Raw genomic sequence first — 27,741 nt, 5'->3', positions numbered from 1 at the left:
TCAAATCTTAAATACATGTGAGCTTAGGCTATTTTGACTTTAGCTCACTGAAGAAAAAGTCAATAAGGATAATTCCCAAAGAAAAAAGGCATGACTTTAAATAATAAATGCTGTTAATAACGGACCTGCTTAATATTTTTCTATATCTTCTCAATTATGGAAGAGAATTAAACCCTAAATGCACTCACATTCATTGTATGAGATGATTAAAATTTTCTTTTACAAATCTAGAGTGAACCATCTTTCCAAGAATGTAAGAAAATATCCAGACAAATTACTTCTGTGTTACATGGTTTTGATGAACAAAAACCACTAATGCTATAGTTTAAATATGAAATGTCCCCTATTCCAGACTCAAGTATTCAGCCACCTGGTCCCCAGCTAGCAAGTTTGTGGAACCTTTAAGAGACTGGGCTTAACTGGGGAAAAGGGTCTTGAGACATATGGAAGGCCCTTCTTCTGGTCTAGTTTCTGCTTGTGATCAATCCAGACGTTAGCAAGTTGATGCCACAGCTGCAGGTTGTTTCTACAGTTACACCTTCCTTATTATGACATACTGTATCGCCTCAAATGGTCAGCCCTGATAAATCCTACTTTCCTGAAGTTATTTTAGACAGGTATTTTATCATAGCAATGAGAAAAGTAACTAATACACTTAGGTTAGAAGAAAATGCTGTGAAAATAAAAAAGGTGACTAGGAAAAAGTAATAATTTTACTTTCTGAAGTTAAAATCTAGGTTGTACATTTTATTGTACCCAAATGCACACCTTGTATGAAATAAACAAACAAAAAATGTTACTACAAATCAAAAAGATACTTTTGTGGATTCTAAAAAATTTGTACTAGAAGTAATAGTAAGCCCATGCTGCCAGTAAATCTATAGGTACAGATCAAGAAAATATGACCATGAGGTGCTCAGCATACTTAAAATTCTGGAATTTACAGAAGTTGTACAAACATGTACTGGTATTATTTCCTGATAGAGAACATAATGAGTTTAGAAAGGGAGGAGAAATGAAGACAAAATGCTGACCTGTGGTTATAAAGAAATAGAACACAATGATGACCATTCCACTGAGAAGTAAAAAATTTCTGATGTCAATTCTTTTAATAATTGCAAGGAACAACTTAAAAAAAGCAAGTAGACATGTATGTATTAGCCAAACCTCCTTTCCATCTAAACTGCTGGCCAGCTAGTGCAGGTTTGTGTAAGGGTAGGAAGATCAGTTCTACAATTTCTGAGACTCCCTTCCCACAACATCCAAAAGAATTAAGGTTGAAAAGATACAAATAATTATATGCTATTATTTTAGGTCCATCCCCCTGCTCCCACAATGGGCATACTAGCCATCTAGATTACCATATGCTATAGGGAATTAAAAATGAATGTAAATCTTTGGGATATTTGACACTAACAGGCAATAGGGTATTTGGGACTGTTTAAACTCATGATACAGACATAATCTGTTTATTAAGTTCTTACTGTATGCTGGATGAAGAATGGGAGCAACCCAAAATAAGTTAAGTAATGCCTTTACTTAACCTAGTTATATAACTTGATAGTGGAATGCATAGCATTACAAATAAAGTTAGGGAATAAGTCACATTCATTCAAACCACATCTCCTGTTTTTCCTAAAATGATCTGAAATTTAGAAACAGGTGCAGCAGAAAAGGAGCCAGCCCTGATCTCTAGCAGCTCAGAACACAATAAAGTGATGAAAGTAGTATAAACAGCTAGGGATATGTAAAAAAAAAAAAAATGGCTAGAATAGGGAACATCACCAGGAAAAGCTTCAGAGAGGTGGAATGTTTGAATAGGCTTTTTTGGTGGGGGATGGGGGAGGCAGAAGGGGTGTTGCTTAGAGTAACAGAAATACTTAGTTTTGGATACTACAAGTCCAAAATGAAGCTGTTGGCCCATGATTCATTTTTAAAGCTATAGGAGAATTTAGTCTATTCCTATGAGCACATTTTAAAGGATGCATAGTTTAGTTAAGTAAGATTAAGTTGGCATTAGTTGGATAAAAAGTAGGTCAATAGATGTTAGGGACCCTAGCAACTGGGAAATTTTTAGGTATGGTTGAAGGTAAGTTTAGTCTATGAACAGGAGTGATAAAAGGAAAGGCTGATCAGATGGATAGAGGGCAATTTCTAGAGGTCATGGAAGCTATTGGCAGATTTTAAATAGAGGAATGGTATGGTCACATCAACATTTAACATGTTAACTATAGCCAACAAGGTGAAGATGGATTTTTTTGTAGAATAGACAAAGATAGGAAGGGAGCTAACTTGGGAGACTAATCTACCAATTCAAACAAGAAACCTAAATACATCGTTGAAGGTAGTTCTAAAGAATGAGGTATAGGTTCTGGGGGAAAAAAAGAGACAATCTGTTGGATTTTGATTAGTCATATGGGCGAAAAATAACTCTCAAGTTTCTGCTCTGAATTATTGGGTAGTGCCACATATTGCTATAGTGGACACATGTGAAGACAGTCTAGGAGATCAAGATGATCACCAACAGGAAAAAAAATAGAGAAAAAGCCAGATTTGTAGAAGAAAAGGTAATATAGGGCAAGACTATAAGCACAAGTGAAATTCCCTTGAGTGGCTGTCAAACAGAAGTTGTTAGATGAGTCTTTCTGGAAGAAGATGAACCTGAGCTATAACGTGGAGGAGGGCATTTCTGGCAGACAGGTACTATAAATTATACAAAAAAGCCAAGAAGTAAGGAACATAGACATAAGAAGGTTTACCTTCATTGGAGTAATAACAGGGAGTAAACAGCTGATTGTTCTGGTTTGCCCAGGACTGAAGGATTCTTCTAAAACATTCAGTATTAAAACTGGATAGTCCAATATCCTATTCAAATGGAGAAGAGTTGGTACTAGAGAATATTAGAAAAATAAATTAGGCAAAGTATGGGTTTGAAAAGAGGAGCAGAGACACTTATCTCTGATAGTATCACTCTCCCTCATATGTTAAGACAGCTTCAACCATTCTTAGAACCTTCCAGTTGCTAGGGTTACTAAGATCTGTGAATTGCATCTGACCCTTTCTCTAATATCAATTTATATTACCTAACTAAATTATAGGCCCTTAAAACCCTGCTCCTAAGAAGAGATAGAATTCTCCTACAGAATTATCTGGAAGGTAACAGGTAGGCTTTGTAGCTATTTTGGTCAAAGAACTAAGGGTAGTTATAGAAGGGCTCTAGATTAGCTGGCATGAGAAAAAAGGGGATATGCCTAGGGAAACTAATTATTTGCTTTGATAACTCAAACCTATTATGATTAGGGCTTAGGTTAGGCCATCTATTTTAGAGAAGAAAAAGAAACGTATGTTTACTTAATACTTACTAGGTTTAGGTACTATAGCAGATTTTACATTTATTAAAACTTTCCCTGAAACACAGAAGAGTTGATATAGTTGTTGATGCACATCTTTATTTCTCAAATATTCTGTAGTGTCTCTTAGGACATGTTGAGTACATTACTTGTCTCACCAGTGTTCCCCCCACCCCCCCAAAAAAAGGCATTTCCTCTTTACCTTTGTTTATTGGTTATTTGAAGTACATACTTTTCTTACTTTGATGAAAACAATTAATAAATATCAATTTACTTCCAAAAATTCAAAAGGGAGTTAAAAATCTCTATAAAGTATTTATGTTCAGAGTAAGAAAAGGGAAAGAAAACACTGACTTATCCAGCTGATTGCTAATTCCTTTGGTTACTTTTAAGTTGATGAATGATTACAGATTTCCTTGATTCAAATTGATAAACCAATTTGAGTGTTTAAAGCCAAAGTAATTTTGCTCATTTTAACTATGTTTTAAGAATGTGAATTAAAATGATGGAAACAATAAGTGAGGCAAGACCAAAAAAACTTTTATAGTATCATGCCTAGCACTTTCAAAAGATATTGTTAGATATTATTAACAGATTCCTTCACAGCATATTATACTATCTCCAGTTTCATTATTACTGGGGAAAAATGTAATAAAAATAATACACCTAAGAATTAAAAGAGCCAAATACCATAGACTACTGAACTAAAACACATGGGTAAATAAAAATCAATTATAAGATTTTTCTTCTAAAAATATCTTATTTTTTGTAATTGTGTGTGTGTGTACCCCCATGTACCCTTGTATGTGCACGCGTGCGTTTGTGCGTGCACACGTGCATGGTTGGCGGTAAGAGGATGACTTTTAGTCAGGTTATAAGGTTTGTACAGTAAATATTTTCACATACTGAGTCATTTCACCAGACCCAATTAAAAAGGTATTCCATGTGAGATTTTTATAGAGTAGAAAAATCTGAGGCTGTCTACTTACAGTATATGATCTTTACTTTATGGCTACAGTTTTGCAATAACTGGCTTTCTGGGACATGTGTTAGAATTCAAAGGACAACTGTCAAGTTACGATTTAAGCAGCTGAAAGTTCTTAAACATTAAATAGACATATCATTAAATTTCAATCTTTGTCTACTCAACAGAAAGAAATAACTGAACTTCAAAGTCTCCAACAAACTAAATCAACTTTGCTATGGACAAATCTGGCACATTAAAGAAGGTTTTAAAGAGTTCAATTGGACTATAGAAGCATAATAAGTTGAATGTTTATCTTTATTTTATTTTTAGATACTGTGTGTTTTTATGATACAACTTCATTATTTTCTTTTTTTGGGACAGCATCTTATTGTGCAGCTCTGGCTGTCTTAGAACTCATTATGCAGACTAGGTTGGCCTTGAACTCACAGAGATCCACTTCCCTTTAACTTCTGAATTCCTGTATTAAAGGTGTGAACTACCACATCTGGTATATTACTGTTTCTTAATAGTTCATTTCTACCAGAAAATAGTGCTTATTTGGCTTTTGTTTAAAATAAGGAAATTCTGAAGCAATATTTATTTTGTGAGTGTGTGTGTGTGTGTGTGTGTGTGTGTGTGTGTGTGTGTGTGTCGGAAGAGTGTGTCAGATTTCTTGGAGCTGGAAGTGCAGGTGGTCTAAATATTCCAATATGGGTGCTTAGAATAAAACTTGTGTCCTCTGAAAGAGTAGCAAGTCCTCTTAATTGTTGAGCATCTCTCCAGCTCTGAAGCAATCTTTAAAAAAGTAAAAACAACAAAAACAATGCTGAAAATTTGAGTATCAGAAATTTGGAAGTGAGTTCTTCCTTTCTGGGGTATATTTTATTTATTTAATGTAAACAAAAGGGCCATGGAGTCATATTTGTAGAGCAGCTTCAACCACCTGAGGTTATGGATTAATTTGTTCTTTACAACTCAGGGATAGGTTCATTTGAGCAACATTTAATATTTTAATCTTATGAATGGCATACAAAATAGTGATATACAACTGGTAAAGCCAATGTGCCTTATTAGGAGTTAGAAAAGAGGTAAAGTGAAGATGATCTCATTGTGAGGTAATATTGAGTGATGGAAGGTTTGGCTACTTATACAGTTCTGCTCTAAAATAAACATTACAGTTTACAGTAGTACTAAAAGAGGCTTCCATTTAAAAATTGATACATGAGAGCATTCCTTAAAAGTTTAATTAAGGTTTATGAAACAGCTACCAGCGTTAGATTAAAGAAAACAATTATAGAAGGTATTTTTTGTGTAGGTGATTATCATGAACATTAGATCCCTATTTGTTCTTAAATTATTGGAGTGAATATAAACACAACCTAGAGAGACCACAGAAGGATGGCAGAGAAGACTAGAGAAACCCTATCACAAATGACAAGTGAGAAACATACTTTGACAGTTAAGGAGAACCCACATGTCATAATGAAAGAAAAACAAACCCACATGGAGTCTGATTTCATGTAAGAGCTGAATGTCATGGAGCAAAGAGCGCTGCATACACAAGCCTCCAGAGTCAGTTCTACATTCAAACCAGAGAGACCTCCTGCACATATGCTGTCACAGAGAAAGTATACCCTGATGGATGCTGTAGGCTGTGATTGGAGATAATGCCAATGGTAGCCTTCTTATACCCTCTCATGAGAAATGGAGAAGTGCCTAGATGAAGTGGTAGAAAGAAATGTGTTATATATTTGTTACACCGGGAATCATATTCCTGTGGTGTTAAGAAAAGGGCCTATAGAAAAATGTAATGATAGGATGACATACACCTATGTTTTCAAAGAGTCCTTGTTGATAGCATAAATAGTTAATCTGTTTTTTAGTAATTACTTTTCCATAATGATTTTTCAAAGAGAAAAGTAATTTTTTTCATCTTCATGGAAGCAAATAACCAAGATCCTCAGTAAGTACATCATTTCTAAGCTAACTTTGTGGGCCTGAATCTTCCATAGATATTGGCATGAATGTTTACTTATAAGAAGTATTTTATATAGCTTGAAGATCTTGATTAAAACTCCCTCAGCTTTTGGTGAAACCTCACTTATGATGATAGTGGCACAATACAAGGCCACAATATGCTTATGCTAAAGCTGTCACCATTATGTTTCAAGCTTTATTTGCTCATTAATATACCAAAATGACAAAGAAAAGTCAAATGAAGAATACAGATGGCCCTGTAGTTCAGTTGTTCTGTAATCTTTCTTATTGGGAATTTCAAAGCTTTGAATTATTTTCATGGCACTTTTCCTGAGATCTTAATGAGTTATCTAAATTTGCTTTGTTGTATTCCAGTATGTTTTTAATATAACCAGGTTTGCAAATAACTGACAAAATGATCTCTCTACAAAGTCAGTTATAAGAGAAAAAAGTCATTGACAGTCCTAACTTAGGAAGTAAAAATTAAACAGGATGGCTGTACTTTATTGACCCAATAAATTTAACATTACTAGGATATGGATTTAATCACATATTTTTTGAAACTTTCTCAAATTTGAAATCTAAAAATGCTAATTTGTTTTTCTGTACAAACAAATTGTTATTTTTAGCTAGTGGCATTTTTTTAAAAGAATGGTACTATGTATAATATTCTTGTGATCAGAATTATATTGACAATACTGGTCTGCAAATAGTTATAGCAAGTACATAAAGTAAATATGTTAAATAAGCTATAAAAACTGGTACTTTAAATTTCACATGCTATTAATGTCCTTTTCTTTAGAGTCACATATTTTTTTCTTTACATCTGCTCAACAACCTTGTTCCCACTTTGGAATCCAGACTTAGCCCATTATATAATCAAAGCATGTCAATAATATATTGGAAGTTTACTTTACAGAAATGAGAAAATCCAGTATGCTTTTGTTTAATACAACAGGAAGGGGAAATGAAACCCTAAGAAGACAAGAATATGTCTATTTTATATTATATATTTTTATTAAAAGAGTGTGATTCTCATAATTAATATAATATTCTGTATGGTAAGAACCTTAAGAAAAAACACAAGTAACATAGAAACTATGTAATCTTATTTTTCTTTTTGTTTTCAAGACATGGTTTTTCTGTATAGTCCTGGCTGTCCTGTAACTCATTTGAGTTGAAGCTGAGCCTGGCCTTGAACTCAAAGACACGCCTGCCTCCAACTCTGAATGCTAGGATTAAAGGTACCCACCACCTAGCTAAGTATTTTCTTTTTCCTTTCCTTTTTTTTTTTTTTTTAAGATTTTAAAGAGGGAACAAATCTTTCATTTTTAAATATACATAAATGAAAATTTCCTCAAACTTTTCCCCTATAATAGTCATTTCCGGAAGGTTTCCTTTGTGTTTGGATAATGAGACTGGATCCTCACTAACTGAATTAAAATCTTCAGTATCAGTAACAAACACATCTATGTTCAAAGTAGAATCTTTTAGTTTAGACAATATAAGCTTAAAAATAAATTACATTGTTCAGGGAAATTATTATGGAATAAGGTATTAATAATTAACATTCAAGTTGGCTATTTATGTGTTAGCTATTTCAGTGTGATACATGAGTACCGGAAGCCAAGTTATTTTGATAGAAATTTCCCCTAAAACTGGTGACTTTTCCCCTCTGATACCCTCATCCCTTTCAGCCAAGGGCAAAGTGCAAGGCAAAATAAATTAAGGCAAAAAAAAAGGGGGGGTGAGTGCGAGCATGTTATTGACCATGTAAAAAGACACGTGCAAAATATACCTCAGATACACTATAGGTAGATGAGCACGACGGAAGCCGAGCCTGGTTTTGCAGTGGAGAAAAGAAAACACTGTTAAAGAGGAAATGATAGAATAGTAAGGGTCTCAGAAGGTTTACATGGCTTCATCACCAACAAATTTGCCATATGAATAATAAAACAACCTGACAAGGGGACACATCTTAAGACTCAAGTTATTTGAAAGAGAACCTCATGATTAAAAAACAAAGAAACCTCAAAATCCACCCCTCAATTTGCTAACATACAAATATAGAGATGATACCCCTATTCAGACAGGTTGTGGTATGAACATGCTGAGAAGATGCTCAATTAGGGAGAAAGCAGAATACCAAACATTTTTTCCTAAGGAGCCCCACTGATCTTAATGGGGTTGTATATCTACTGTACATCTTTATATTGTTCTATAAAAAGGGCAGGAAAGCTGTCCACTTTAAGTAACCTGATATTCTTTCTCTTATGCGATTATTAGTATTAATGAACAATCCCCTTTTCTCTTAATACATCACAGCAATACCATAAAATATTATTTTTATATATATGGCCTTTCTCCACATTTATTTTTTATTTATAATCATTGTTTTTACTCAAGATTCCTGTGTGTGCGTGTGTTTTCCTCCCTCTCCCTGTGTTTGGAGATAGAGTCTGGCTATCTGGTTCCAGCTGGGCTGAAACTGCCTACGTAGCCCAGGCTGGCTTCTACATGTAGTCCTTCTTCTTCAGCCATGCTAGGATTTCAGGTGTGTGCCACCAAATACAGCTCACCAACTTTTTAAAATAGCTATTTTATTACTTTTTCTTCTCCTGAAAACTGTGTTTAACCTTCATGATTTCCCTGACCCAGCCCTGTCCCTGGCTATCACTGAGCTCCAGTGACCCTCCTGCTTCAGTCTCCGGAGTAGTGATCACTGCAGCCCTATCGTCACTCCAGGCTGACCTTCATAACTTTATGCTCTGGCTTGCTCTCAATTTCTTGGTTGTGATGCTAACATGCTAAACTTTGTTGCCTCCTCCTACACTAATTTTCACTATGACATGTGAGCTGAAACAGCTACCAATGCATTTTCTAGTCACAAGTTCTATGTCAAGTTTCAGAATACAAAGTAGAGAGTAGGGAATTGGAAAGGATGACCAAGAGGACAAATCAGAACCAACCTTATCAGATCTGCTATTTAACATATTTCTAGCACCCACAACAGCAGAACCCAGTAAGCGTTCATTAAGTAGTTATTAAGAATATAAGAACTCTTTCCATCTATCATTAAAAAAACTAAAGTAAATTTTTGAACCTTTTAAGTTCAGATCTTACTGATTTGGAATAAAACTACCATTGTCACTGATGCTTTGAGGTAGTTTCTAAAATATGGTTAACTTTGTATATTAAGAAATGAAACATCTTTTCAACTTTGTTCACTAAATTCTCCTTAGCAAAATGATAGTTCTAAGAAAATCTTGCTTTGCATACTTATTTATTCTATTTAAAACAGTTTGAGAATCTTGCCTTTTTTTTTTTTTTTAACCCAGTTCCTATTTGCTGTTACAAGGAAAACTTATTTCTCAAGCAGAGGTATCATTAGTATCTTATTTTTGGATTAAAGTCATTTTTTCCCCCCAAGATGGGGTTTCTCTGTGTAGCCCTGTCTGTCCTGCAACTCAGAGATCTGCCTGCCTCTGCCTCCTGAGTGCTGTGATTAGAGGTGTGTGCCCCACTACCTGGCTTAAAGTCAGTTTTGAGAGAGGCAAATCCATGACGAACTTTAAATATCTTAAAGATATGACACTTCTTTTTCAAATGTTTTAGACATTATAATATTTAAAGTTTTTATCTTTTGATTTAAAGCATAGGATAAATTAGAGCTTTCTTATTTTCATTACAAATGAAATTTCAGGAATAAGTTTTTCAAATAAAAAAAAACTAATAAACGTGAAAATTAGATATTTTTGGATAGTATCCCTAAGACTAAACTACTGTCATCATTATTAAAGACTGGCCATATTTATGATAGACCATCTACCAAGATGCCATATACAAGAGATAGGATTTTACTATAATTTATGTAAATGTCAGCTAATCAAACAGGAGACACAGGCAGCTCAAACAATGTATTATATGAGCACTGACACTAATAATGTGTCTGAAGAAAGTAACTCTCTAAACAAATTGTCTGATTAGAAAGATCTACTGATTGCTTACTCATCTAAGGACTAATGCTCCAGCAGTGTCTCTGCTCAATATTAGTTAACAGATCCAATGCAGACACTTTTTATATTACTAAGAGCTACATATTAAAGAATAATGTATTGCTTGATCATGTCACGGTATCTGTCTCATTTGATTTAAATTTCCTTTGAAAGACATGAAATTTTAGGTGAGTACAGATAGTCAACTCAATATAATCTAAAAGGCGATCTTGTTATTTTTACTAAGATATAATGAGGCAATAAACATAAAAACACAATGTTTACAACAAAACACTCTAAAATATTTTTTAAAAGTTTAGAAGAATGAACTTTAGAGTTGCATTCCAAATTCTTTTTTTTTTTTTTTAAGATTTATTTATTTATTATGTATACATTATTCTGCCTGCATGTGTCCCTGCACACCAGAAGAGGGCACCAGATCTCATTTACAGATGGTTGTGAGCCACCATGTGGGTGCTGGGAATTGAACTCAGGACCTCTGGAAGAGCAGTCGGTCCTCTTAACCACTGAGCCATTTCTCCAGCCCCGAGCCATCTCTCCAGTCCCGCATTCCAAATTCTTATAAGGTGCACCCTCAAAACAAATTTATAATCAACACTTTGTACGAGAGTATCCATATTTGAAGGCTTAACAGTAATTCTGTGTGTGGGCTTATCTGTGTGCATATGTGTGTGAGTGTGTTAGATATATGTGGAGAGAGTAATTAAATAATGTAAAATTAAGAACAAAAATATAATGATAGATCATATAAGGTTACACTGTTTTCTTAAATGATTTTTTAATTATTTTTAATTATGTATATGTGTTCATGTGTGGGTGTGTGCACATAAGTACAGGTATCTACGAAGGCCAGAGGCATCTGATTCCAAGGAAATGTAGTTAAAAGTAATTATGAGAAACCCAGTTTGGATTTGTCTAAAATTTTTTATTTGGTTACAATTTTTTTTTTCAAGACAGGGTTTCTCTGTATAGCTTCGTGCTTTTCCTGGAACTCACTCTGTAGCCCTGGCCAGCCTCAAACTCACAGAGATCCGTTTGCCTCTGCCTCCTGAGTGCTGGGATTAAAGGCGTGTGCCACCACTGTCCGGCTTGGTTACATATCTTTTAATGTGTTTCCATGCACATAATCTGAAATCATTCTTTCAAAAATTAAACAGCTCTTCTTTTCTCAACTCTAAGGTAAAAGCATTATATTACAGACATACTGTGTTTATGCAAACAGCCACTTACAGGAGGACTCGGCAGAGTTTGGATGGAAAATGTCCAAGAGCAAACATTTTAGTTCTTCTGAGTCACATAATCTGCACTTCAACCCCTTAAAGCTCTGCTGTAGCTCAACAATTGAAGACCATATTCAGATGAATAGCCATTTCAATAAATACTTATTTTAGAACATATTTACTCATATAATTTTCACATGAAATGTTAGTCTATCCCCCACATTTAAAAATAAAATCTGTAGTGTGTGGTCCTATAAAAAAGTAGAATTTGACCCACAGAATGTAGTTTGCCAGGCTGTGAATCACAGAACTCAATGAATATATAAGTACAAAATCTCCCAATGATAATAGATACTATTTTATAAAAAATATAATAAAGTAATTCAGAACTAAGGCTGGAATGGAAATACCTCAGTAAAAGACCTCAAGAAAATACAGAAATCCAATTCATCACTTATATTTAATACCAGCTCTATTTTAGAATGCAAGACATTAGATTCCTAAACATTCAAACACCACTATTTAAAAAGTTTACTTCTTTATGATTTAATTCTGGTTCACTTTTAGTGACATCCTTGTACCTTGACTGAGTTTTTTCACTTTAAATATCATTCCTTTACTTACATCACCATGGGAAGCAATTACTGTGAATTATTATACTCCGTTATTTTTATTATCTTTATCTTAGTTTAATTTATATTCTAATAATCTTTATGAGTCATATTCCCTGTTACTGTTTTCCAAAACCTTAAAATGAACAAATCTAGTTGAACATAAATTTATCATGATCCTATACAGAATATATACTATATAAAAACATAATTCTGGATGATGGATATTTTTATTCCTTTTCTTTTCTTGTTTTTTTCATATTTTTATTCCATAACCATGTATCTAATATTCTTTCTAAATACTTTCATATTCTTCTTGTTCTGATTGCTCTTCAACAAAGTAAGTTCAGAGTAAATTTAGCTTGATTTATATTACATAAGTACAAAGCATAGCTTTTGGTTGTTTTATCTGTTTTTTCTATTTGTAAAACTGTTTGGCTGGGTCATGGTGGCATACATCTTTGTCCCAGTACTCAGGTGGCAGAGGCAGGCAGATTTCTGTGAGTTTGAGGCCAGCCTAGTCTACAGAGTGAGTTCCAGGATAGCCAGAGCTATATAGAAAAACCCTGTCTAAGAAAAACCCTGTCTAAGAAAAACCAAAACCAAATCAAATAAACAAACCAAAAAAAAAAACCAAACCAAACCAAAACACACTATCTGTAGTGATGTTCAATCTTGGATTCCTTTTAATATTGTCCATACTAGGTTTATGCATTGATTAAATGGGAAATTATTTTTTCCTTATGTGGTTTTATTTTATGGTCATTATTCTCAATACATTATAAATCTAAGGGTATGTAGCATATTTTGCAATGACTTAATTAGGAAAGCTTTGGTTACATATTAGTAATAGTTGTCCTATCACAATTGTGAGAAACCCATGTTAGGGTTTGTAATGTTATTGCTTTGTTCAATGGACTAACAATCCATTTTGCCTCTCTAAGGAAGGGCCAACATAATGGAGGATGAAGAACATTCACCTAAAAGATAAATAAAATTCAGGACCACTCACAAAATTCCAGGCTTCATATGGTGGGTCTGCCCTTTGTGTAAAATAAATACTGTATGTGTCATGACAATTGGAATATCAATGATTTAATTATATCCATAACCTATACTTCTGACATATATGTCACCAACTTTTCAGGTACCAAGTAAATATATAACTGGAAACAAAGATCTTTAATTTTTCAACTTACTGAAATATTCCTCATGTATTTCAATGAATTAAAAGCTTTCAGTGAATTAAACTATATTCTTATGAACACTTGCAATAAATTTTCATAAAATGGAATGGTCTTTGCCAATTTATTTCAGTTTAGACCCAAAATCTGTTTAACTTTGTCTGATGCTGACATTTTCCCCCGAGATAGGGTTTCTCTGTGTTGTTTCGGTGCCTGTCCAGAATCTTGCTCTGTAGACCAGGCTGGCCTTGAACTCACGGAGATCACCTGGCTCTGCCTCCCAAGTTCTGGGATTAAAGGCATGTAAAAAACCGCCCTTCTGATGCTGACATATTGGTTTTGCTTTAATCAACAATTTTTTATTTGCAAAGCAAATTTTATCATGTGCATAGACAATAGGTATTGAAGGGTAGGCACAGAACAGAATACTCAGCTAAAGATTTTGTCTGCATGTTTTATTCATTGAATTAACTTCACTAGCAAAGATAATATTTGCTTTTTAATAGTTTTTTAAGAGGCCAATGATTTATTCATCAGGCAACTGCAATTTAATAGTTCTTTATCTTTAAAAAATTATCTGGTAGTTTATAAGATCTTTCAAATAATATAGCCTATACTTAACAAAATAGGTAATCAAGACAATGTGTTTTTAAGTAAAATCAACAAGAAATGAAGTTAGTAAGATTAATTATTATGTAGCAGTGTAATATTGAAAATAGGAAGTAAGAACTGACATGAGATAAAACAATTTGGAAGGTACCAAATTTTTAATTTAATCCAATTCTTTTAATTACCTCCTTAGCACATAGACTTTTAGCAAATTTCAACTTTCTAGTTTTAGTTTGGTTGAAAAAAATATTTCTCAAGATTGATATGGAAAGAATATGACACCATATATATTATTTATCAATACATTTATTATTATTTTATTAATAATATATAGTATATTTCTTATGGTTTTCTATAATAGTATTCAGTGATGTTCAGATTGGTTTGGTCATAAAATTTATATTGACATTTTTATACGAGTGACAGTGTTTTGGCTTCTAGGAGTGACTGTAGACGATTTTTCTTTTCTTTTCTTTTTTTTTTTTTAAAGATTTATTCATTTATTATGTATACAGTGATCTGTCTGCACATATCTCTGCAGGCCAGAAGAGGGCACCAGATTTCATTATTGATGGTTGTGAGCTACCATGTGGGTGCTGGGAATTGAATTCAGGACCTCTGGAAGAAAAGCCAGTGCTCTTAACCTCTGAGCCATCTCTCTAGCCTCGTGTAGATTTTTCTAACTGTAATCATATACATAGAAAAGAAGGTCTTGCTCAAAGAAAGAAGTAGAACAACGAGACATTCTATTAATTTCTTTCTGTTTAGTTTTCAAGAGTTAATGACTGATATTAGTAAAATTTTTAATAATCATAAATGTAATATACATACATATAATATATAGAATACTATTAAAAATAAGCTGAAATAAAAGACAATTAACTTTTACTCTGTTTTCATGATGAAATAAATATAGCAGTATGAATTAAATGAAAGGCAACAATTTCAGGAGAAATAAATCCAGGAGCTAGATTCCTAGAAACTGTTTTAGAAGCCCTAGCAATGGGAGGTAAGCATAAGTTATTTAGAATAATAATTTAATTTTATTGTCATATTTATATATTTGTTTTGGAAATGACTACCTATTGAAAAGATGCACTTAGAGGAGAAGCTAAATATTCTAAAACTTTGAATTATGTTTTAAAAATAGTTGCTAGTTACTGGCTATATGAGGCACATATGATGTTGAGTCCCTCTACATTGGCATTCTCTTTCAAAAGATGTCTTGTATATATGGGCCTGTACTTAAGCATTTAGAAGATGTTACAAGAAACCATTCTTGGTAAAGCTGCTTGCTGCTAAATTTCTTTTTAATCAAAATATGACATAATTATTCCAAAGGTATTTAAGTTTAGAAAAGTCTACTAACTCTGACTCTGAACATGTGTATCTACTGGTCAGACTATCTATGACCATTTAAAATTCATAATTGTCCTTGCAAACTAAAATTGAATCATATGTCTTTACTCTGGTCAATAATTTATAATCTTGCTAACACATTCAATAATAGGCAAAATACACAGTCAACTGGATAAGTGATAACAGATGTCACACAAAGAGGTCTTTAAAAATTATATCATTATGTTTGTACTGATTTTGAAAAGTTCTTAATTTGTATCAGGGTCAAAGTGTTATTAAATCAACTATAATGTTAGTTGTTTGGCTTACTGGTCCAATTTAATCTTTATTTTATAGACTTGAGAATAAAGCCACAGCTAAAAAAGAAAAAGCGGTAAGAGACAGGAAGCAGGAAAGTTAGAGATGAGAGGACAAACCAGTCAGATTTTGGAATACCCATCAGCAGAAAATTTCAGAGGGAAACAAGTAAATTCATACAGCTCCTCTGAGAGAGCACCCTGTCACATTGATGTCTAGGTGACCACTCAGCTCCTCCAGCTTTTGATGGAACTACATTAAAATGTCAGAACAGTAACTGAAAAGGTAACTTGTTTTCTTTTCATTTTTCCTTTTAAAAATAAGATCATAGCATTATACATTTCTCACTGCCTTTGGCAAACATTTTAAAATACCACAGATTTTTCTATAACATAAGAATATAACAGTTTCAATAAACTTGTGACTAGGAAGCCAACATTTTATTTTGTTCAAACACATATTTTCCACCAAAAATAGTTAAGTAAATATTACAACTATTTTTATAATGTCCCAGAGATTCATTCTAAGATTTTTCTACTTGTAGATACATAGCATAAATATATTTAAAGACCAGAGAATTTGCCTTTTTCCCAAGCACACTGTTCAAGCTAAGGCTGCATCCATATTGAAACAAGCTGACTGAACTATAAAATGAGTGTTTTATTCTAAAGCATGTATCAAAACTTTTAATGATACATACAATATAACTTTAAGTTATATATATATCTCAGAACTGAACTTCTGTTACACACACATTCATTCATACATGCAATTAATTTATATCAGGTACTACAGTTATATATGCCATTTTTAAGTTCAGTTCACTATCAGTTACTTCTAGAACTTTATATTGTATTGTATCTTCTTAGCTGAATCTGTGTCCTAATCAACAGTGTAAACTATAATAGACTTACTGTCTCTTTAAGACAAAGGTAAAGTATGATATAGTGAAGAATGCTACATTTTATTCAGAAAAATGCTAAGCTTCCTAATTCCTGAAACAGGCAAACATCATCATGTCCCATCCTTTACAGAGGTAACTTTTAAATGTAAAAGCTATTTATCTACTATGAGGCAATGTTAAGGAACAGAGAGGATGGCTTTTCTTAATAAAGAACACAGACATACAAACACAGGTTCATCCATGTGCGTTCATGTTTGCACATACTCACAAACAACAAAAAGATAAAACTAAGAAGGCAGAAGAATCAAGGGGGAGGAAAGAGTACAGAAATTTGACTTTTTAAAAACTGTTAAATGGAAGTAAATTGGAGCTATGGAAAAATTTGGAATGACTGAGGTAATTAGGCTTTAATATAGTTAGTGAATTTTATGACATCTCAGTGTACTGAATTATCTGGCATTTTGACTACTTTAATAGTTGTTACTGCTGTGAAGATATTTGGGATTGAGATATAAAACAATGGTTAACTTTAATTGTGCCTATTTTTATAGTTAACATTTTTCTAACTTGTATTTATGTGGCATCATTAAAAGTAGTCAGTGATTAATTTTTTTTAACCTTTCAATTGTGATTAAAAATGATAAGAGTATCAAGTGCCCAATATATATCAACCAGGTGACATTTAGCCATTAACAAATAGGATCAGAAACCTTAATTGTATATTAGAAGATTATGTACAAAGTGGGCAAATATTTAGATATACATGGTTTTGTCTAATGTTACAACTTTTAAATGTTAAAAAAAGCAAAAGTACTAAGAGTCCTTTAACACTAAAAGTAGTAAATGGGTCCACTATACTGGCATCATAAAGCATTTCTTCCTAGTTCTTAACATGATGCCTATTAAATTTATGTTATTAACTCATGATAATTTTTATTCTGGAATGAATTAAGCTGGTAATGACACTAAAATAAAATTCAATGTTTTTTTTTTATAAGACAGGTTAAAAGGGGAGGTGACATTCTGAAAATGTATTAATTCTGTTTAAGAGGAATTTTAACACATAACTGGTGACATCAGTCAGAGGAACGGTTTACTCTAGAGCCCCAAATCGCAGGCACATGTAATGAGGCAGTTGCCCTTGCTTGTTTATGGTGCCTTTCAAAGCTAGTTATTTGGCAGCTTGCCTTCAGCTGGTTGCTCTATATGTAGCTGAAAACAAAACAAAAAATAATATGACCCAACAGCCAATAAAAATATTAAAATAAAAAATGGGATGGTGAAAAATGGAAAAAGCCCGCTTCCTCCCTCCACCCTCCAAAAAGGAAGTGTAGGCTATAGACAAAATCTTGCCAAAAAATGTTAGAAACATATTTACTTTGAGGGATCCAACTCTACTAGCAACTCCTTTGCTTTCATCCGGCCGTCTAATTTGCTACAATGAGGGAAGATGGGTAAAAAAGACAGAATAAAGAAAAAGTGAACTTAAATTTTTTTCTACACATTAGTAAGCAGTACATGCAATTCATTAATTGACTTAGGCTCCTATTATAAGATCAAGGAGTTAACTAACCCAGATGCTATATGACATGCTCTGCAAATAGATCTCTAGAATTCAGTTTTCTGGTACGGCACTATTCCTGAGAGGAGGAAATTGGCACTTACTTTTGGTTATCTTGGGGACTTCTGATGAAGCAGTATCTGGAGTAGTGTTACATTTGCATTTAGCTTACAAAAAACAAAGAATTACAAATATACCTATGCATGTTTTCTCTTTCAGTGTTTAAATGTCTATTCTATTGTAATATCAGAAAACATCAATGGTATGACAAGAAACATGAGTGTTCTTTAAGCGGAGAGATCAATCCCAACAAGCATCATTCTTACTGGTGACAGTGAGGTTCCTCTGCTTGCCAATTCAAGCACGGAGGTTGTTCAGCTGTCATTATGATTCCCAATTAAACAATAATGCTGCCAATCAGAAAATTTTAATGCCAGACCAATGCTAGATATAGTAACTCCTTCAAAGCCGTTTCTTATTTCATCTGATTTTTTCTTTCAGATAAAATAGGGGAAATAAAGCCTGGTGTGGTGGTGTGTACATATAATCCTAGTTCTAGTGAGGTAGGGGTAAGCAGGACAATCTCAAATTCAAGGCCATCCTGAGTTACAAGGGATACACACACCCTCCCTCTCTCCCTCCCCCTCTATTTTCTCTCTCTCACACACTCACTCTCTCCTTGTAAGCAAGATTCAGACCAAGTGATTTTACACTCAATGCTGTACTTCACTTGGAGGTTGTCTCACTTCTAATCAGCATGGATCAAGTTAACTGTGAGGCTCATTCCCGTGTTGGCAGATAGCATGAGGTGCATGATGACAAACCTCTGGTGTTAACGTCCTCAGGAAAGTAATATACCTGATTATATTACAAGTTTTATTCCCTGGAAGCAGGGTAGAGATTCCTGTTAAGATGTCTCAGAATACCATATATAAATTACTGGGAAGTACTGAGAAGATGAAATTTCTATTTTGAAAAACAAAAACGAACAAACACCTCCCCCAACCCCAAAACAAACTGATAAGCTTCTTTATACACAAGAATTATATAAACATTTGAAATGAAAAGATTTTACAAGTTATTCAACATGAGCTGTTTTGGCAAAAAGATAATAATCAATTTTCACTTTTCTTTGTGAATGAGAATTGGCAAATTTAGAAATAATTGAATAGAAGGACCAATGAGAATGACTTCAGTTCCCAACATCTACTAATTCTCTTATTTACATTCTTTTACCTCAAAGAACATCTTATACCAAAGGCTGTTTTCCATGTCAAATGGAAATGAACAACCCCTGGATTATAAAGATACTCTTTGTAGTTTCCTATAAAAATACAGAACATAATGACTTATACTCCTTTCTAAAAACATTTACAAGTGCAAGTGATTACAATTTTCTGCATTCTTTTTTCTCTAAAAATATTAAAATTACATTAAGTCAGACAACATGAGGTGTTTTCTTCAAGGTTCCAGTAGATCTTGATTACTGTTAGTTAAAAGTTTATGGTTATAGTCCCTTAATTGGCCTGGAAATACAGAGGGTTGAAAAACAGTGCTTATAAAACGATGGATATATGTATGTCTATATATTTCTCCATTTATGATATGATTGTTTATTTGAGACAGAATCTTGCTGTGTAGTCCAGTCTGGGCTGGAACCTGCTATATAGCCTAGTCTAGTTTTCAACTTAGAAATCCTCCTGCCTCAACCTCCTGAATGCTAGGATTATAGTTATGTGACATGACATCTGGCTTTATGGAACAAATTTTACCTTCTACTATTTTTATAGATCATATAAATGCTTTCTAAATTGTTTCATTACAAATTCAAGTGTGAGAACAGAAACTTAGTAGTCTGCCTGCCCAGCCTCATCTGATATTGCAAGCTAAGCAGGGAATAGGGGAGATTTTGATAGATTACAGAGATGATATATAATTTTTGTTTGTATTTATTTTTTCCTCTATTTTGAGATTATACTATAATTACAACATTTCTCTCTCTTCCTACTTCCTCAAGACCCTCCCATATAACCTTCCTTGCTCTCTTTCAAATTTATGGACTTTCCCCCCATTAATAAATAGAGACTTTGGAAAGGAAGTTATCAATGCTTGATATCAATTTCACAGTAACAGTCTTTGAAGTTACTATGGTAAAAGGCCATTAGAAAATTAACACAGTTCTCAAAGAAGTGCTTGCAATTTAAGTTTCATGTGAATATTTTTTTGTGACTCCTGAAACAGAAATAATATGATGAAACAATTCAAACAGGGAAAAGTAAACTGCATGTGCATGCATATTTGTGTGTGCATGGGAGTATGTGAACGCCACAGGACAACTACAGGTGCTGTTCCCCAGGTGCCATACATTTTTTTGTTTTGAGACAGTCTTCCATTGCCCTGAAAATCACCAGGTAGAGTAGTCTGGCTGCCCAAGAAATCCAAGAGACCTAAATGTCAATGTCATTCCAGAAATGTGATTTCAAGTGTATACAACAAAGCCTTGACTTTTTTCTGTTTTTAAACTTGAGATATGGGGATCAAACTCAGGTCCTCATGCTTCCAAGACATAATGCTTTTCTGAGTGAGTGGCCTCTTCAGCATGAAATCAATAAATGTTCTAATTTATTCTAGTCAAATTTTAATGGTCAATTTCAAAAGATCAGTATGAAAGACATTTTTTAATTAGTTCAAATATTTATCTTTTAATGAGAAACAGAAATCACAGCACAGTAGCATCAGGAATTTACTTTTCATCATAACAGTAAGGGTCTCACCTTGTTAGCTACTTTTATTCTATTTTTCTATGAGGCCAATTCTTCTTGCAAGAGGTTAAACTGTACAATGTTTATAGAGGTTGACTAAACATTATGCTTGGAAACAGAAGTACTTAAAAGTTTGGAGATTTTTAGAGTATTGAACATCTGCACACACAATTGGTTAAATATCTCTCATCTTGAAATTCAAAATGCTCTGAAATCTGAAACTTAATGGTATGTCAATCACATAAAGTACTCTTGATTTTTTTTTTTTGTATTTTAGACTTCCGTTTTTTGGGTTATAGCTGTTCAATCTGGCCCCTCTGATAATTTTTTTTTTTTTTTGTAAATTTCTAGGAATGAGATTATTAGTTAAATCAAAACTTTTGGGTTCTTTCTCTTTTCCCCCTCTGACTTTTTCTGTACATGTTATACAGACACTACATTTTATGTTCTCATGGCACTGCTATTATAGTATACCAAAGACAATAATTTAAAACAGTAATAAACCTGATGGCAATATTTGTGTTGTTTCAAGTTTTTGGAAGAATTCTAGTAAGGATATGCTTTTTTTTCATGTGTCTTTACTGCATGAATTTGTTTTTTGAAATGCCTTGTCTTGATTTTCAATCACCTTATTTTCTTTTGCATGATTAGAAGGGGTCTAGCAAACTATTAAACAGATTTGTTGTGAAAATTTTACTTTCAAATCAGTGGCATTATCGCTGTATCTGCAGCTTATAATGTGATGACTGATACATGACGTGCACTAAAATTGTCACTGACTGGATTTCTCAATCTGTGTTTCCTCTTCAATAAAAATAGAATGAAGAGTTGATAATTCTGAAATTTGGGTCAGAAAATATCTAATTTTAGATTTCTATCATTTTGTAATATGAAGTTTTAAGAATGGTTTCATTGAGATATACTATATTAAAATCACAAGTGGGACCTGGCATTGATTCAGACTGAATTGCAATATTAACGCTTCACAGGCCATTTTTAATTCTAAGTTTTCTGACAATATGCATGTGCCACAATGTCTAATTTTATGGAACCATTTTTTACAGTATTTATATATCAAAGGAATGTTTTTAAAATACATTAGGAGTCAAAGATATTTTCTGAAGATAAAATTTTTCATTTGCAATTTTATTATTTATTTTATATTTCATTTCGTTATCTTCCAATTTGCACAAAATTCTAGGGGGTCCGAGAGAATTAAAATTCCATTAAACAGCCACAAACTTAACCTAAATGAAAAAGATCTTAAGTGATGTAAATATATTTTCAGTTGGTAATCTCAAATTTTATTATTAGTATAGAGTACAAAGTTTAAGTAAATAAACCCAAGTTTCACTATACTGATTGGAAATTAAGAAGAACTAAAAGAGTATTAACATATATTCAGTTGGAATAAGAACTAGGCCAAAGGAATGTGATCAATCAATGAGCAGGACCTGAAAAGGAAATCCAATTTAAAATCTTCATGTTACAGATATAGAAACTGAACTCTATTAGTTCTTAGAGAGTTATAAAGTTGCATGCTAGGACTTATTTTCAATATTTGGTGTCTTAGTGCAATAATTTCACATATTCAATGTTATCTTTTCAAAAACTTTGAGTCCAAATTTTTAAATGCTGTCTATGACTCAGTAAAATGCAAATGCAAAATAAACAGCTTTTCTAACATTTCATTAAACTCAATTCATAAAGATGTAATGAACTGTTCTGGGTATCAATGTGAATTATTAGGATCATGTTTAAAGGTTCTGCATATATTTTAATAAACCTAGAACTAACTCAAGTTCCTAAATTACATTAAGAGAAATCTACAAAACAACTTTAAGGAGATCACCCACAACATTTTTTATATAACCAGAAAATAAAAAAACAAATAAAATATCAAAAGTAGAGACTGGTAAAAATATATTATTTAAAATATGAACTAATAATAAAAATTATACAAAATATGTATCATAAGGTGTTTATGACAGAAAAATGTTCACATTACTAGGTGAAGTACATGCTATAGTTTATTACTAACAGTCAATATATTTCAAACACTGTGCTAAGGATTTTATAATCAGTTTTAAAGTTCATTCTTAAAACAACCTTATGAGGCAAATATCATTAGAGATTCATTTTATATATTATAAAGGTTGCAGAGAATAACTAATTTCTGAAGGTGATACACACGACTATGGATAACTAACTGTGCTAGAGTCCAATTGTGTTACACTCTGGAAAAAAAAATCTGGCACTATGATACCAGGAAAGATGCTGTGAGGTCAAGACCTCACCCATTAAAGGCTCCACTACATAAAAGTACAAACTCCTTTAGATGTTCTTCCTTTCAAAGTGACATGCGAGAGTTGATATTGGCCACTTGTCATGTATGTCAGATTCCAGAAATTGTGCTCTTAATACCTGTACATTATGATAGGATATCTGAATGTACAGGAAGAAAATTTATAGAATGATACATAGCAAACTTTCACAATTTCCTTCCTACCTTCCTTTCTTTGTACCTCTCTTCCTTCCTTTCTCCCTCTCTTTCTTTTTTTGAGACAAGGTCTCACTATGTAGCCTTGACTTTTGATGTATTTTGATGTATACCAGTCTGTCCTTGAACTCAGAGATCCATCTGCCTCTGCCTGTGACTTCTGGGATCAAAGACACTCCCAGCAACAGTATTTTTCTTATAAAGGAAATTTTATAAGAATGATTTCTGTATCAATGTTCTATTTTCTTTTGATTTTTTTCATTTTTCTTTATTAAGAAATTTTCTACTCACTCTACAAATGTCCTATTTTCCAATGTGAACTTGCATATTACTTTGTTTATTTGCTTGTTTACAGAGACAGTCTTACCATGCAAGGCCAGGAACTAGGTAGCTGTACTGGAATTCATTATATAGTTCAGGCTGGTCTCAAACTCAGGATACTCATGTATTTGTCTCCCAAATATTGGGAATTTGGGTATGGGCCACAATAACTGTCATACATTCCTTCTTTAAAGTAAAAAAAAAAGGAGACAATGACATTTATAGTTTGTCTAACTATAAAGCTGTCAGTTCTATGCCCAATGATTTCTGCTTTTTAAAAAAATATATCTTTGCAGATGTCAAATCTGATTCGAAACCTCCTGTTTCAGGGTGGTGAGTTACGAAGCAGTCCTCGAGGGCCAGAGTTCAACCCTGTTTCTGGCCCAAGTTCTTTGTTTACAGATCCACTATGCTGGGCTTACCGTTGATGGCTTCCCAGCCACCATGCCTTGCCAATCATGACGGATTGCATTCCTTTATACTATGAGTCAGAACAAACCCTCTGTCTGTTAAATGGCTTCTATCAGGTGTTTGGTACTGGGGATGGGAGGTCACTGCTGTGAAAGATGTGGCCATGTCGTTTGTCTGAATTTGGAACCATTGCAGGAGGCAGCACGGCGGGAGGGCTTGGAACTGTGGGATAGAGAACGCTTGAATGCTATAAGAAAACTCAACAGCCATTCTGGTGGAAAAGAGGGAGACCAGAATGCCGACAGAAATATGGACAGGGAAACGAGGCTCATGAAGTATCAAAGAAAAACAAGGATTTAATGGGAAACTTTGCTAGAGTCTATTTATTAACAACAAAGGTACCCTGCCTTTAAAACCCAACCCATCAAAGGCTCCAGGGTATAAACATGCAAACTCCTTTAAAAATTCATTTTGGAGGACAGTCCTTGCGAAGATGGAGCATCAAGAGTACTGTGATGAAATGGGATCATATGGGAAATATTTTCTCAGGTTCCGTTATGAAGGGGCTCTGAAGCCACTGCTGCTGAGGTAAGAGGCGGTTGGCTAATGCCACCTTTCATATTTTCAGCAGAACTTGGCATCATCAATTTAGTGTTGGTTTTGCAGAGATAAAGTATGTATGAGTTATGGTGTTCTGGAATGCTGTTTCAACATTTCCAAAACATGTATAGCACAGTTTAATCCCTACAAAGAAGCCATTACATTGTTAGCTGGCATATCAAAACATGCCTAATTCTACTGATTCAGTAATATCTAACTTAATAGAAAGAAAATAAATGTCAAAATTCTGTACTACTATCAAACCAGAGGAAAAAAACAAAAACAAATCAAAGCAAAGAACAACAAAACAACTTCACAAAAATAAAACAAAACAAAAAGAACCTCACCTATGTCTTTTTAAAGATGGAAAGGCTAGACAATAAGTAACCAGAAAATAAACTAACTACAAATATATACAGAGAGGGGGCTGGAGAGCCTGCCCAGTGGTTAAGAGCACTTGTTGCTTTTCCAGAGGACCTGGGTTTGGTACCTAGCAGTCATGTGGTGGCTCCTAAATGTCTACGACTTCAGTTCCAGGGAATCTGACATACTTTTCTGACCTCCGTGGGTACCAGGACCACATATGGTGTACATACATACATACAGGCAAAATATGCACATATATAAATTAAAAATAAGTATTAAAATATCTATAGATATCAGGCATTTAAAATGATTCATTGAAATAGCCTGGAATATTGAAAGAATGTCAGCTGAACAGTGACATACAGCTGTGATAGTCCAGCAATATCAGTATGAATTATTTTAGGATATAATGAAATTTTGTATTTTTTTTTTAATTTCTAATGTTTTCCTTTTGCTCTTTTCCTCCCTCTCTTCCTTTCCTCATTCTGATTCTTTTCAATTTGTAGTGCTAGGGAGTGAACCTGTACTTGCTAGCAAGGTTTTCAAAAACTGAGCTATCTACTTCTCAGTCATGGAATCATTAGAGATATGAATGTTCCAAACTAATTTTAAAAAGAAGCCATCTCCAGTAAAACCATAATATTATTTACCTACTGTTAGGTTACTGCTTAAAAAAGGGTTCGGTGAACGCCAATTAGTTTTCAGGATATCTTGGGAAGCACTGGTTTCTACCCAATTGCAGAAGTAGTATCATACTAAAAGTAAAAGTAAGTGCTATTTTTTGAAAATTATCATTTTGGGCCTTTTATCTTTAAAAGTTGTTATGAAGTCTGCTCTCATTTTGAATTATTTATACAGAATAAAGTATTTATAGTAAATTACAAAAAAAGAGATTAATCTCTTTGGCTGAGAATACCACTGTAATATTGTCTCTATGAAAAATATGGAAGAAATAATATTCAACATACTTCATTTCAACCCAGAATATTTTCTAGAAACATGCCAGTTTAGCTGTTTGATTATACCATTATTACTACTAGTTTGCATCCAAGGAGATTTCCTGAAATCCTTTTACTAGTTCCCAAGGCCAATTTTACTAATTATTAAAGCATTATTTGCCTCCCCCTACATTGACATTGGCATTGATGGCACAAAAGCAATGGCATACAACAGTATAAGCCCAAAAGTGACTCCAAATAGGACAGTTATTGAATATTATTTACTGAGATGTACAGCTTTTTTAAAAGCTAGTTTCATTTAATATTGTCCTCAATGAAACAGTTAATATTAATTTAACTAAAAAAATTAAGTCTTTATTCTTGATTTTAATAAAATGGTAGGTATGATTGAAAAACTTTCATTATATAGCAAAGGAATGTGTCTCAAAGCAAAAACAAAAACAAAATAATCCCCCCCAAAAAAAACCAAGACCCCAACTAGCTATTTTTTACAGAGACCATAATTCTTAACTACAAAGAATCAAGGGGCATTTGACAAACTAAGATTATTCAGATTTAGAAATTTAAGATACTTTATTTTACAAATGAACAGTAAACCCATTTGTCCAAAGAAAGTTGCCTGGCCCCTTTTTATGGCAAATACTAGCTCTTAAACAGAATTTAGAACGTTAGAAAACGTATTTCTGCAATTTGAGCTAGAGATCTTCAAATGCTTCTAAGAGTTTTAGGAGGAGTTGAGTGATCATATTAACAAAGATGATTTCTTGATAATGATGAACTATATCAACATTTGGAAGACTGTATATTCAAATGACCAATGCAAGTGTTCCTAAATTATTCTTATGAAAAAGATCCATTCAAATTGCAAGACACACAAATGTATCAGAGTATGGAATGGTAACAAACCAGGTTTTAGAGTTTTACATTTCAAGAATCCTCTAAAAAAACTATATGGAAAAAAGATTACATGGTGTAAATTTTATCATTATATATGAAATACTTATACAGTATCATGTATCTATATACTACATAATTATAGGATATATTTTAGAAATGAGTTCTGTTAAAAATCAAAGTGTTTATTGATTTTTGTTTTATTAACATATTTTTTGAAACTTCTAATATCACATATATAGCAACCAGAGAAGGGCTAGCAATTCTTTCTGCTTTAAATCCATCAAGTAAAGTTTCTACCCTTTAAACAAAACCATAAACTTTTGGTGTGATATTTAAAAAATCCACAATTATCAGATATACTAATATTGTACTTCTTTTCCTAACCACATAGCTGTGTGAATTGGATTTGCTCCTTCACAGTCTTCAACTAAATTAATATTTCAACTAAGTTAATATTACAACAGATTGAATACACTGTGAGAATTCATGTCTTCTATTTAGTCAGCCATCAATAGTAATTTGAAAAATGTAAGCAATGCAAAACATTTCACTATGTATAAAACATATTTTTGATTATGATTTCATAAAAATGAGATTTATGTTAACATGTGAAAGCTTATTTTGATTTTACAGTCATTAAGCAAAAATTACAAAAAAAGGTCTCAGTTTTAACTTCTAGGGCAGAAAATATTGCTAGTCACAGACCGCATTAACAGAATTTATTTGGAATCTTCATTAACTTTTAAAAATAGTTTGAAATCAATAAGACTGCATTTAAGCAGTCACATGAAAATATTCTGTTTAATACCTCCCAAGTGGGCAGAAAACTATGAACCTAAAAACTGTTTTGCTATTTAGACGGCATTTTTA

The 27,741-nt window shown here is 33.1% G+C and overlaps 1 protein-coding gene across 14 annotated transcripts in view; it reads right to left on the bottom strand.

Moving 5' to 3' along the window:
- Positions 1-27,741, bottom strand: part of Gphn (gephyrin) — a 410,602-nt gene that overhangs the window by 156,636 nt on the left and 226,225 nt on the right. For 7 of the 14 annotated variants that reach the window (XM_028876082.2, XM_028876085.2, XM_028876088.2 and 4 more), the window contains one exon: positions 17,873-17,929. The exons of 4 other annotated variants lie outside the window; for them this stretch is intronic. In XM_028876082.2, coding sequence (XP_028731915.1) covers positions 17,873-17,929 — 57 coding nt within the window. Of the gene's footprint in view, positions 1-8,092; positions 8,135-15,770; positions 15,843-17,872; positions 17,930-27,741 lie in introns of all 14 variants that reach the window. 3 more of the 14 variants (XM_028876083.2, XM_028876092.1, XM_037210656.1) reach the window with 2 other exon arrangements.

The sequence above is a fragment of the Peromyscus leucopus genome, chromosome 14, assembly GCF_004664715.2.
Source record: "Peromyscus leucopus breed LL Stock chromosome 14, UCI_PerLeu_2.1, whole genome shotgun sequence".
Lineage (NCBI taxonomy): Eukaryota > Metazoa > Chordata > Mammalia > Rodentia > Cricetidae > Peromyscus > Peromyscus leucopus.
This window is presented reverse-complemented; position numbering and strand designations above follow the sequence as displayed.